We start from the raw sequence: 12,934 nt of genomic DNA on the forward strand, positions 1-12,934 counted from the left end.
TAGGGGAACCTCATGCCAAAATTTTTTTAAAAAACCCTTATCCGAGCACGCAACCTGGCAGGCCGCAGGAAAAGAGGGGGGATGAGAGAGCGCCCCCCTCCTGAATCGTACGAGGCCACATGCCCTCAACATTGGGAGGGTGCTTTGGGTAGCCCCCCAAAACACCTTGTCCCCGTGTTGATGAGGACAAGGGCCTCATCCCCACAACCCTGGCCGGTGGTTGTAGGAGTCTGCGGGGCAGGGGGCTTATCGGAATCTGGAAGCCCCCTTTAACAAGGGGACCCCCAGATCCCGGCCCTCCCCCTGTGTGAAATGGTAAGGGGGTACAAAAGTACCACTACCATTTCACTAAAAAAGTGTCAAAAATGTTAAAAATGACAAGAGACAGTTTTTGACAATTCCTTTATTTAAATGCTTCTTCTTTCTTCTATCTTCTTTCTTCTATCCTCCTTCGGTTTCTTCCTCCAGCTTCTTCTTCTTCTGGTTCTTCTTGTTCTTCCTCCGGTGTTCTCGTCCGGCATCTTCCTCCGTGGCGTCTGCATCTTCTTCCCTTCTTCTCCGGGCCGCTCCGCATCCATGATGACATGGAGGGAGGCTCCCGCTGTGTGACGCTTCATCTTCATCATCTCTTCATCTTCTTCTCTTCATCTTCTTCTCTTCATCTTCTTTTCGGGCAGCTCCGCATCCATGATGTATATGCCAGTATATGCCACTGTGTAGCAATTGAGGGTATATCTCATCCTTCTTGTTGGTTACGGAACGATCCCATCATATACTTTTGGATGACTGCTTAGAAACTGAGCAGCTTCTTCAAAATATTTTAGATCCAGATAGTTGAGGGTCTTTGGCAAATCCTCATAAGCAAAATAAGCCAAAGCAAGTGTGGCAAAGCCACAACTAGCCAGGAGGCTGCTTCGAAACTCTAGGAGCCCACCAGAACCCCCGATAAGATCAATGACTCCTTGGAATGGGCCCTCACCTTTTGTTATACTGATGAAAAAGATGTTGGTTCTTACATGCCTTTTAGATCTTCTAAAAGGCATGTAAGAACCAACATCTTTTTCATCAGTATAACCAGTATAGGGTAGGTTCCATAGGGGTGTTAAAATCCCCAGCCAAAACAATGCATCCACGGGAAAAATCCTTTAATTTGAATAGAGTGGAAGCCAGAAAGCTAGCTTGTCCCTGGTTCGGAGTGTAAACACGGCAAGTTGCCCAGACTGCCCTTCAAGAATAGAAATCTACCAAATAGATCAACAAGAGTATCCTCCAGAACAAAGGGGATCCCTTCCGGAACCCAATGGCCACCCCTTTTGCTTTCGCAATATCAGTTAGGCTGTAGTACCACGTAGGATAGTGGTGTGCATAAAGTTTGACCGATTTTGCATGCGTAAGGTGGGTTTCCTGTAGGAAAACAATGCCCCCCTGCATACGTTTAAGTTCTCTATATAAAGAATGTTTCTTACCAGGAGCATGAAGCCCTCTGACATTGAGAGAAATCAGATTTATCGTGGCCATAGGATTAGTTGGGGATGCGCTCCTCTCACCTTCATCCTGTGATGCTGGAAGGGGGCTAGGTGAGGGGGAAAGGGGAGAGAGCAAGAGAGAAAGTAGGAACAAAGAGAAAGAACATGAGAATTAAATCTGAAAACATATCTTTTGTGTGCACACAAAGCCTTGTGGTGCGATATGCGGAGTGGCGTGAGACCCAACCCCCCAGAGTGCGTCACCCCAAGTGGGGTAACCACAATGGGATAACGGGCCCCCCGCCATCCTGCGACGGGGAACGGTGCCATCTCAGGATCCAGACCACACATGTCTAATCCAGACATACGCCATCCGTGCGGTCCGGCGCCGGCACAGAAATTAAAGTCGAAACACATGAAATTAAAGTTACAACACATAGCCTTAGCTATAGGCAGAAACTCAAAACTGAGCAGGTATATCAAACAGACCTCCATGAGGAATATAACCACAGTAACGTAACTTAAGGAAAGAAAGTATAAAACTTATGTAAACGGTAGAATATAGCCATTTAGCTTAAAACAAGAAATCTATGACAGTTTACAGCCTTTTGATAGTGTAATACTTGCTTGCTATGGGTGAATACCTATACTCAAATTAGAGTATAACATAGAAATAAAGGGGAAAACTCAGCCCACTTGCGAGGTAGAGCCTGGAGAAGCAGGGCGGCGGTTTCAGGAGACTTTCTGCCATTTCATTGTCGATATGGCGGGAGGTGCGGGTATGGTATCTTACCAACCAGGTAATTCCGGAGGCTCAATGTTGAGATCCATACAAAACGCATCAAAATCTTCCGGAAAATGAAGAGTGGCTGTTTTTCCGTCTCTGTGACACCACCAAATTCGATCGTATCTGCCTCTCTTGCTTTCCGCATTATTAGTTCTTTTTCCTCAAAATAGTGCACCCGACAGATGACATACCTGGGAGTATCAGAGGACAAATTACGTGGGCGGAGGGCTCGGTGAACCCTGTCCAGCTTCAAAGGATGATCAGCAGGATTACCCAGGAGGCCATTAAAGATGCCACGAATGGAGGCTGCTAGGTCATCATCTTTAGTCGCCTCAGGCAGTCCTCTAATACGAATATTATTCCTCCTGTTCCGGTTCTCCTGGTCCTCGATCTTGTAACGCACCATTCTATGGGCTAGATGGAGGTTACGAGTGGAGGTTTGCAAATCTCTGATAGCTGCTACGTGTTTGTCGAGGTGTTATTCCGTCTCCTCCACACGCTCCAACACCTGAGCAAGATCTGCTTTCACCACCGAGAGTTCTTTATTGATAACCTTCTCCAGACCCAAAATGCTAGGTCAGATTTAGTGGGGAGTCCGCTCACTAGCTCCACGATTCCCGAGTGTCTGATCGGGCTGCCCTCCTCGTCCAAGTCGCCGGAGGATACTGGAGACCGGTGTCTGGATTCGGGCCTGTGACAGGAGGTGGAGCCCGCACCTGACCCACGTGGCGAGCGGCCTAGACCATCTGCTTCTGTGGGGTCTTTGGTCTCCGCAGCGAGGAATCGCTTAATAGAATTTTTAGAAGTGCCCTTTTTAGGCTGGGGCTTACCCGCTCTCTTTCCCATACCGGCCATAGGTGTTAAATTGTGGATAAGAATCGGTAATGCTGATTAAACAGATGCCAGCACCGGAGCTCACAGGAGATGCGTCCTTACAATCTCATGTCCAGGCCACGCCCCCCGTGTAGGAGGTTTTGGGCTTGGGGGAATATTTTCCTGGTTAAAAGATATCGCTGTGACAATTGTTATGGTTTTAATTTTCTTATTATTTCTGTATGCATGTTTCAAGCTTATTATGTGTTTAATTACCATAACCACTAGAACCCCTGACCCAGACGCTGAAAGTAACGCTTACTTCAGTCTTTATTACAGTAGAAACTCATAGTTAAGTAAGTCATTTTTATGACTTAAGAGGGGATTGTAATAGAGCTATATGATCAACTATAACTCCATTTTGTAATCTCCCCTCCATTCTATAAGCTTGTTTTTAAAGAATGTACGTGCCTTATCTTACACTTCTTTCTCGTTAGAGTTTTAGACTTTTTTGTTTGAGACAAATTTTAATTTAAAATCCCCACTGTATGACTCATTGTGTTTAGGCCAATTTTTGATAGCTTATCTGCAAGGACATAAACTATCTTTGTAAACTCCTTTCAGCTGCCTAAAATTAATGATGAAAAAATCTCTCTGTAGAAGCCTGGTTAACCCTTAGAAACTTAGGAGCGAGTTTACCCCTCCCCTCTTGCTTTGCTACTTGCATATATTGCTATCAATTCTGAATAAAGATTTTAGACTCACTTTGCACATGAAAGCTGCCTGTTGTGTGTGCGTCATTGGGGTCTCCGGAATTCTGACGGGGTCACTGTGAATTTCCAAAGGAGGGTGGTCGGCTGTCAAATAATCTATCCTTTCACCACCCACAATGAATATGTGGATGGGGAAATCGGATCATTTTTTATTTTTCGTTCAACTTGCTGGTGGAATGAAAAAAATGATGAATGTATGGGCTGCCTTAGCTGTGTTAAGGTTCCAAGGCAAGGCCTTGTTGTCATTCACAGCTTCTACTGCTCTTATCAACTCTTCCTCTGTAAATAATCTAATGAACACAGTTAGGCCGGCCATACACAGAGCAAATTTCTTTCCTGCAACCAGGGGTTGCAACACCGGGAGTGTTGCTGCGGGAATCCCTCCTCCCAAGCCATTGTCTTCTCCCAGCGGGGGGGGGGCAGGGGAGGGCAGGGCAAGCCGCCCCTGCCAGGAGAAGACAGTGGTGATTTCTAGCGGCTATAGCAGCTGATAGCAACAATCGCAGGTAAAACCAGACATGCTGGTTGTATCCAAGTTGATTGATTGATCAACTTGGTACATTCAGCCTGCCCATACACTGTTCAAATCTTGGCCGGTTTCTGCTGAACCAGCAGAGATTCAAACCATGTAAGGCCTGCCCCTCTGACACAACAGGTTGAGAGTACAAACATACAATATCACAGGAATACTTTACATAATCCTCATCACACACTTTCCTGGAAAAGGCCAAGGAGTAAGCAAGTGCTGTAGCAAATACCAATCGGAGACTGGTAAAACCATAGAGCAAAGCACATATTGCCAGAACATTATGAATCATAACAATTAAGTCCAAACATTTATTGAGATGGTCATATCACAGCAATAAAATGCAATGTTTTGGGGCCATGCAAGACCCCTTTTTTACATGCCTGATGAAGGGGTCCAGGGTGTCCCCAAAACATTATACCTTACTGCTGTGATGTGATCATCTCCAAAAAGGTTTTGGCCTAATCTTGAAGATCCACGATGTGCTGGCGATATATATGCTTTGACCCGTTGTCACCAGGGCCATTAGAACTAGTGTCTCCATTGGAAGATAACCCATCTATTCCTGTTCTGGTGAGAAATCAAAATTTTGAGGTTTTCTTTTACTTTCACTTTCAGTGATGATGGTCATCAGGACAAAGAGAGGGTGAATCTCCCTAATACAGACAGCAATAAGAACCTGAATAAAAAAGGGAGTTCTAATCCCTTTCCACTCTACCCAAACAAATACTTTAAGTCACTTGTTCCCTGGGGTTATGCTATAAATTTCCAAAAGGAACATGTATACTTACTCTTTAGGACTTTTGGGAAGAATTCTATCCATTGACGAATTGTTGAATCACCCATCAAATATATCATTTTGCCAGCTAAACATTTACTTATGTTTAACAAGGGCTCAAAGGAAGAAAGATTGCAGTGTGAGGGAAACCATTGGCTCTTCAGGAAATAACCACTAGGGAAGGGAAGGGAGGTCCCAGTTTGGCATTTTGAAGTCACATTCATAGGAGTTTCTGAAAAAAGAATTGTGTTAACATAAGTTTTTTTATTTTTTTATTTAAAAATCTATTTTAGTCTTCATTTTTAGTACACATTACTATCACTATGAATTTTAAAGTGAATCTATAAAATGTAATATTAAAGTGGAATTACATCCATTTTTTTGTTGTTGTATTGGGTAGAGTAAAGAAAGGTTAGAACTTCTGACCAATTCTTATTCTGCCTGGGTCCCCATTGGTCATTGGATTCCTCCTTAGCTCCTGCCTCAAATACACAACAATAGGAGAGTGGACATTTCCAAAAAGTGAGGGAATTCAACCCTTGACAGCTATAAGTGCCAATCTATTCTTGTTCTGGTGGCAACTGTGTATTATTTTTGTTTTCCCCTATTTTTATCTCGGGACAATGACCAGAACAAATAGTGAAAGTGAATATCACCAGTGGCAACATTCACAGCAATTAAAACCTGACAGGGGTTCTTACCCTTCCACCAACTATTTTTAATTTGTTTTTAAGCAAGGGGCATATGAAATTATACATTATGTATGATTATTTAATAGCTACCTCTTGCAGACAGCAGATAGGCCACTGGTCTACATAATCACTTGTGTGACTTTACTTCTTTGCTGTGAATAGCCTGGAGTTAAATGATTTGTAACCGAGAAACTCTAAACTCACTCTCTTATCTGCAAATATGGGCCTGTATAGAACTTCAGTTAGACAGAGCTTCAAAATCAAATCAAAATGCTGTTTAAAAGATAGGTAAAGGTTTTGCCTTTCCCTATTCTATCCAAAAATGCAATAACTTTGGTTAGTGTTCCACTTTATGAAGTGTAGGTTAATTAGGTCCTTATGTGTTATTGGTTGTATTGTGCGTTCCAAGCAAGGACATAATCACAGATGGTACAGAACAACCAATTGCTTTTTGGCCCTTAAAGGCAGGTGGCACAGACACAATTGCTTTTCTCCTCTTACACTCTGAAGTCCATTTACTAAAGAAGTAAAGGCAAAATGTCACTGAGAATGCTCACTGAGCTTAGTAAATAAACTGAAGCTGCGTTAACGCCAATCAACCAATTATGCACAAAAATCCTGTTTTTTTTACTTCCCTTGCACCTGCATTCAAAGTGAGCACAGGTTTTCCTTATTTACTAACATACAGTACAATTTGCAAAATGAACATTTACTCCAAAATGTCTGCTCATGTGGGTATAAAGCTGGCTGCAACCATTACATCTGACTTTCCTTTTCTGACTTTCCTGGCTCTGCATCACGTCAGTACATGACTGGTTAACTTTCCCCTCAAACCCATTAAGACAACTCCAATATATCAAATAAAAAGAAGAGTCAGACAGCCAGAGGTGTTCTTTAGTCCTCACTTCAGGCTTCCCTGAATTAGCTGGAGGTTCCTCTTTATTCCTACCTGAGTTTTACCTTCCTGATTGAATGACCCTCTGGTCGGTAATAAGTGGGTAGGTGCTTCTAGTGCAAGGGCCTGAAACCATTGTGTAGGGTGCATTAGGGTGATATTAATGTAGTTGGTAAGTAGGTAGCTATCCTGGGATTTTCCTTTCTTCCTCCCTGCTCCACCCATTTTCTTCCTTTCCCTGTGGTTTGGCATAGTGGCTTGGGGTCCAGAATGGCAGCCGTTCCATCTCCTGGTGGGCGGGTTCCATGCTGCCATGCCCTTTGAAGCATGGGGGTTCAGCCGCTTATGCCATCCCACCCGCCATCGGCATGGTGGAATGGCAAGTTGGTCCTGCTTCTTTTTGTAGGGGGAGATTTATATGCCTGCATTTCCTGGAGATGGCTACAGTCTCCTGTCAGCTTTATTAGGCTGCTTAAAACCTCTGCTGGTATATTCAATCATTAATTCTGCGTTTTTGCTCCTGTGTTTCCTTGTATCTTACCTCCTGTCCTTTCCTTTTAGCCCAGAATGAGCTCCCCTGCTCCTGATGTCTGCTTCCAGGTAGGGGACTAAAGCATCATTTTTTTTTGGAGCATTTTTGACAGCCTCTTTCCTCTGGGTTTTTACAGGGGAAGGAGTTCCGCTCACAAAATCCATAAGAGGGTTTTGTCATCATCTAGGGATCAATGCTAGCATTCTCCAAACTAAGCGCCATCATAGGATGTGGAAACCTTGCAAGTAGATCTGAACAAATTAATGGGGTGGGCAACTACATGGCAAATGAGGTTTAATGTGGAAGAATGTAAAATAATACATTTGAGTGGCAAAAATATGAATGCAATCTACTCACACGGGGGAGAACCTCTGGGTGAATCAAGGATGGAAAAGTACCTGGGTGTCCTAGTAGATGATAGGCTCAGCAATGGCATGCAATGCCAAGCTGCTGCTAATAAAGCAAACAGAATATTGGCATGCATGCATAAGGGGATTAACTAAAGAGATAAAGCGATAATTCTCCCACTCTACAAGACTCTGGTCCGGCCGCACCTGGAGTATGCTGTCCAGTTCTGGGCACCAGTCCTCAGGAAGGATGTGCTGGAAATGGAGCAAGTACAGAAAAGGGCAACAAAACTAATAAAGGGACTGGAGGACATTAGTTATGAAGAAAGGGTATGAGCACTGAACTTATTCTCTCTGGAGAAGAGACACTTGAGAGGGGATATGATCTCAATTTGCAAATACCATACTGGCGACTCCCCAATAGGGACTTTTCCGTGGAAGGGAGTGTAGCCTCCCTGTCGGTATGATTATGTCAGATTTTTGCGTCTCAAAGCGGTACAATTATTTTGCATAGAAATTTGGCGTTTTATATTATAGGCCTGTAATTCTTAGCAATAACACACTTAAATCTGTCCAAACAAGAGTCTAATAGATTTTCCGGGTTTGATTAAGGGTTTGATTAAACACAAAATCATAAATTATAATATAATAAATAAATATAAATAATGATAAAAAATAATAATATAATAATAATAAAATTAATTTCTCCATGATTCACTAGCGCTCAATTCTGCAAGTGATCTAATTTACTATCGCTGTTTTCTAGCTGGTCTAAAACCATTTTTGACGTAAAGGGACACTTTTTGGTTGCTATGGACAATCTCCAATTTCCAGGCAGAAAGAACAGTATATATCATATAAAACTGCATGCAGGGCATTGGACAAAGCACTGGGGACAAAAGGGATGTGAAATAATTTCATACAGTACTGTAATCTGTAAGATTACAGTGTACTGTATGTATTATGATTTTTCACTTTTTTGAATTTGCCGCCGGGCTCCGCCCCCGTGCGTCGCGACGCTCGCAGGGAACAGAGCCCGGCACAGAGAGGCTTCGGGCGGAGGACACAGCAGGGGGGCATTGCAGAATCCTGGGGACAAGATAAGTATATTGCACCACTCATTAAAATTAGAAGAAAAGAGGTTTAACCTGTACCTGAATAGAGGGTTTTTTACTGTAAGAGCGGCAAGAATGTGCAATTCCCTTCCACAGTCAGTGGTTTCAGTGGGGAGCATCGATAGTTTCAAAAAACTATTAGATAAGCACGACCACAACATACAGGATTATACAAAGTAATACTGACATATAATCACACACATAGGTTGGATTAGATGGACTTGTGTCTTTTTTCAACCTCACCTTCTATGTACAGTATCTATGTAACATAGGTGCCGATGTTCAGTTTCTCCATCACATGATCTGTCCTAACAACATCATCACAGTTGTTCGGCCATTATGACACTCTCAGGGCCAGATGGTGGAGCCTGCTGGTCTTGTGGCACAGATCCTTTGCTTTCCAAATTGGTGTGTAAAGCCTGCCGAGGGGGGCTGTAGAAGCCCCCCTTGGCAGATCAGATATCCTATATCAAAGGGGCACTGACAGAGAGCATGAAGAGCTTATTGTTTTCTATGGCAGCTAGGAGACCTCAGTCCCAGCTAACATCCCATAGTGAGGTCCCAGTGGTTTGGATAAGAATCCAGAACTGGACCTGGATTCTGTGGAAGTAGAAACTGACATCTTTTAATTTTGCCATTTCCCTTCCTTTGTGTCAGCGGTGAAGCAACCATTGACGGGGGGGTCTTATGCCCGGCCACCACAGAAGCACAAGAAATACTATCCAAATTTAGGGATGAGTTTCGAGTTTGAGTCGAACGTAAGTTCGACTCGAACATTGGCCATTCGACCGTTCATCGAATTACGATCATTATGGGCCGTTTGCGCCAAATTCGAGTGGCGCGTCAAGGCCCATAATTTACTGCAGCATCGCAGTGCATTGCTGGCTGATGACTGGCCAAGCATGCACTATGACCCACATGCTTTGGCCAATCACAGCGTGGTAAGAACAGAGAGCTATAATTGGCCAAAGGCAGGGTGGCTTTGGCCAATTATGCCTCAGGGGATTTAGTACACGCCCTAAATTATATAAGGCCGCCTGGAAGTCGGCCTTGTGTAGTGTGTTCCGGCGTGCTGAGAGATAGAGAGAGAGAGAGACAGTGTCATTTCATTTGAGTTAGATAGAGCAGGCAGGCGAGTCAGCTGCAGTCAGTGTATTTAGTATATATATGCATCCCAGGTGTTGTATATATACATATATATATATATATATATACACTGTAATCAGTTTAGCTAGATCCATTCCTGTTATTCTCTTCCTAATATACTTACAGGCAGGCAGCTGCAGTATTTTCAGTCAGTGTACTGTATCCTGTGCACAGTGTGCAACTAAAGCTAACTGCAGACAATTGCTGGTGTTCTCTTCCTAATAATACCACAAGCAGGCAGCTGCAGTATTTTCAGTCAGTGTACTGTATCCTGTGCACAGTGTGCAACTAAAGCTAACTGCAGACAGTTGCTGGTATTTTATCTTCCTAATAATACCATAGGCAGGCAGTTGATTCAGCTAGCTGCAGTATATTAGTGTACTGTATACTGGGCACAGAGTGCAGCTAAAGCTCACTGCAGACAATTCCTGTTGTTTTCTTCCTAATAATACTGCAGGCAGGCAGGCGATTCAGCTAGCTGCAGTATAATCAATATATATATATATATATATATATATATATATATATATATACACATCCCAGCTTTGTGCAGCTACATCTCCTTGCAGGCCATTCCTTGTGTACCTATTCCAATACATCAAAGACAGTATGTCTGGAAGGCCAACAAGGAGAGGCAGACAGTCACAGGCCAATAAAAGAGGGCAAGCAGGCTCTGTATCTAGAGGCAACAGTGCTGGTCGTGGACACGGTACATCCTCATCAGCACGTGGCCGTGGGGAACGCTTGTCCTTTTTCTCGGCAGCTGGCCGTGTTGAGCCACAATATGCCGAAGAGTTGGTAGAGTGGATGACCAAGCCATCCTCATCCTCCTCATCCTCTGTCACCCAGGCTACCTTGACTGCCAAAGCAGGTGCCAAAGTGGCCTATTCCTTGGATTTGAGGTCATCATCAGTTACTCCTTCCCTAGCCCCACTGGAGGAGTCTCCCGAACTGTTCGATCACAGTGTCGGGTACATGCTGCAGGAGGATGCGCAGCGTTTTGAAGGCTCCAATGATGGTACCCAGCTTGAGGAAGGCAGTAACGGGAGCCCAGAGAGAGGGGTTGCCCAAGAAGGACAACAAACTGGCAGTCATGTTCCCCCAGCTGCAGCATACTGCCAGCTTTGCTCCAGTGACGAGGAGGCAGGGGATAATGAGCTCACTGACTCTACGTGGCTGCCTGATAGGAGAGAGGAGGAGGAGGTGGAGGAGGTGGAGGAGGAGGAGGCACATCTCCAACGAGGCAGGATGTCCTCCAGGGGCCAGCTTAAGGGCAGCCAACCGACTGCATCACACCGCAGAGCTCCGCAAGTGCAGGGCACTGGTGACTCCGCGTGTTATTCCAAAAGCTCTTTGGTGTGGGCCTTTTTAGAGAAGTGTGCAGCAGATCGCACTGTTGATATTTGCAACATATGTCTGAAGCGTATCAAGCGTGGACTAGACAGCAAGCGCTTGGGCACCACATGCTTAATCAGACATATGTCAAGCTCCCGTGCAGCCTGTTGGCAACACTACCTAAAAGACCCACACCAAAGAACAAGGCGGACCTCTTCTTGCTTCTCCTCATCAGCTGAGATCTCCAACCCCATTATACCTTCAGTCCTCTCAGAAACCTGCACTAAGAGGAATGAAGTTATAGAATTAGGTGTGCCACTGCCAAGTACTTGCAGGCAATCTACTATTGGTACACCAACGTCCGATTCTAGCAGGCAGATTTCCCTACCCCAGTTGCTCCACTGGCGAAAGAATTTCGCTCCCAGCCATCCACATGCCCAGCGGTTGAATGCTAGGTTGGCTAAATTGCTAGCACTTTAACTGCTGCCTTTTCAATTAGTAGACTCTGCCACCTTCCATGAGTTTGTGGAATGTGCGGTACCTTTGTGGCAGGTTCCCAAACGCCACTTTTTTCATGGAAAGCAATTCCGGCTCTCTACCGGCATGTGGAAGGCAATGTCCATGCCTCGCTGGACAGGGCGTTCAGCGGTAAGGTGCATATTACCGCTGAGTCATGGTCCAGCAGGCATGGACAGGGATGTTACCTATCTTTCACCGCGCACTGGGTGACTCTGCTGGCAGCTGGGAAGGATGCAGGACAGGGTGCAGTAGTGTTGGAGGTTGTTCTGCCACCACACCTCCAAAATTCTACTAGTGGTGATTCTGCCACACCTCTCTCCCCCACCCCTCCTCTTCTTCTTCCTCCATGGCCTCTTCCTGTGCTGATTTGTCCTCGGAACCAGCGGTGCTCCGTAGGCGTTCAAGGGGCTATGCAAGCACACAGGCAAAAAGATGCCATGCAGTGCTTGAGCTGGTGTGCTTGGGTGACAGGAGCCACACTGGGGCAGAGATTCTGTCAGCTCTGCATGGGCAGGCTCAGGGGTGGTTGATGCCACTCCAGCTTAAGCCAGGAATGGTGGTTTGCGACAATGGCACCAACCTCCTCTCCACCCTCCGACAGGGACAACTGACCCATGTGCCCTGTTAGGCTCATGTCCTTAACTTGGTGGTGCAGCGGTTCTTGGGCAGGTACCCGAGCTTACAGGATGTCCTGAGGCAGGCCAGGAAGGTCTGTGTGCATTTTCGCCGGTCATATAATGCCAGTGCTTGGCTGGCTGACCTCCAAAAGGAATTTAACCTGCCCAAGAACTGCCTAATCTGTGACATGCCCACCAGGTGGAACTCAACGTTGGCCATGCTGCAGCGGCTGCACACGCAGCAGAGGGCCATCCATGAATACCTGTGCGACTATGGCACCAGGACAGGATCAGGGGAGCTTGTTTTTTCCCCACCCCAGTGGGCCATGATCAGGGATGCATGCACTATCCTGTCACCATTTGAGGAGGCCACGAGGATGGTGAGCAATGCTAGTGAATGCATCAGTGACACTGTCCCTCTTGTCCACCTGTTGGAGCACACGCTGCGTGGAATAATGGACAGGGCACTTGAGGCAGAACAGAGGCAGGAAGAGGAGGACTTCCTTACCTCTCAAGGCCCCCTTTATCAAAATAGTGTTCCTGCGTGCCCGCTGATCACACAGGAAGAGGGGGAGGAGGAGGAGGATTGTGTC

The 12,934-nt window shown here is 45.4% G+C and overlaps 1 protein-coding gene across 3 annotated transcripts in view; it reads right to left on the reverse strand.

Moving 5' to 3' along the window:
* LOC141114289 (NXPE family member 1-like) overlaps positions 1-12,934 on the reverse strand; it is a 297,268-nt gene that overhangs the window by 56,889 nt on the left and 227,445 nt on the right. For all 3 annotated transcript variants that reach the window (XM_073607890.1, XM_073607891.1, XM_073607889.1), the window contains one exon: positions 5,157-5,375. In XM_073607890.1, the coding sequence (XP_073463991.1) occupies positions 5,157-5,375 (219 nt within the window). The remainder of the gene's footprint in view (positions 1-5,156; positions 5,376-12,934) is intronic.

This window comes from Aquarana catesbeiana, linkage group LG12 (genome assembly GCF_042186555.1).
Source record: "Aquarana catesbeiana isolate 2022-GZ linkage group LG12, ASM4218655v1, whole genome shotgun sequence".
Taxonomy (NCBI): domain Eukaryota; kingdom Metazoa; phylum Chordata; class Amphibia; order Anura; family Ranidae; genus Aquarana; species Aquarana catesbeiana.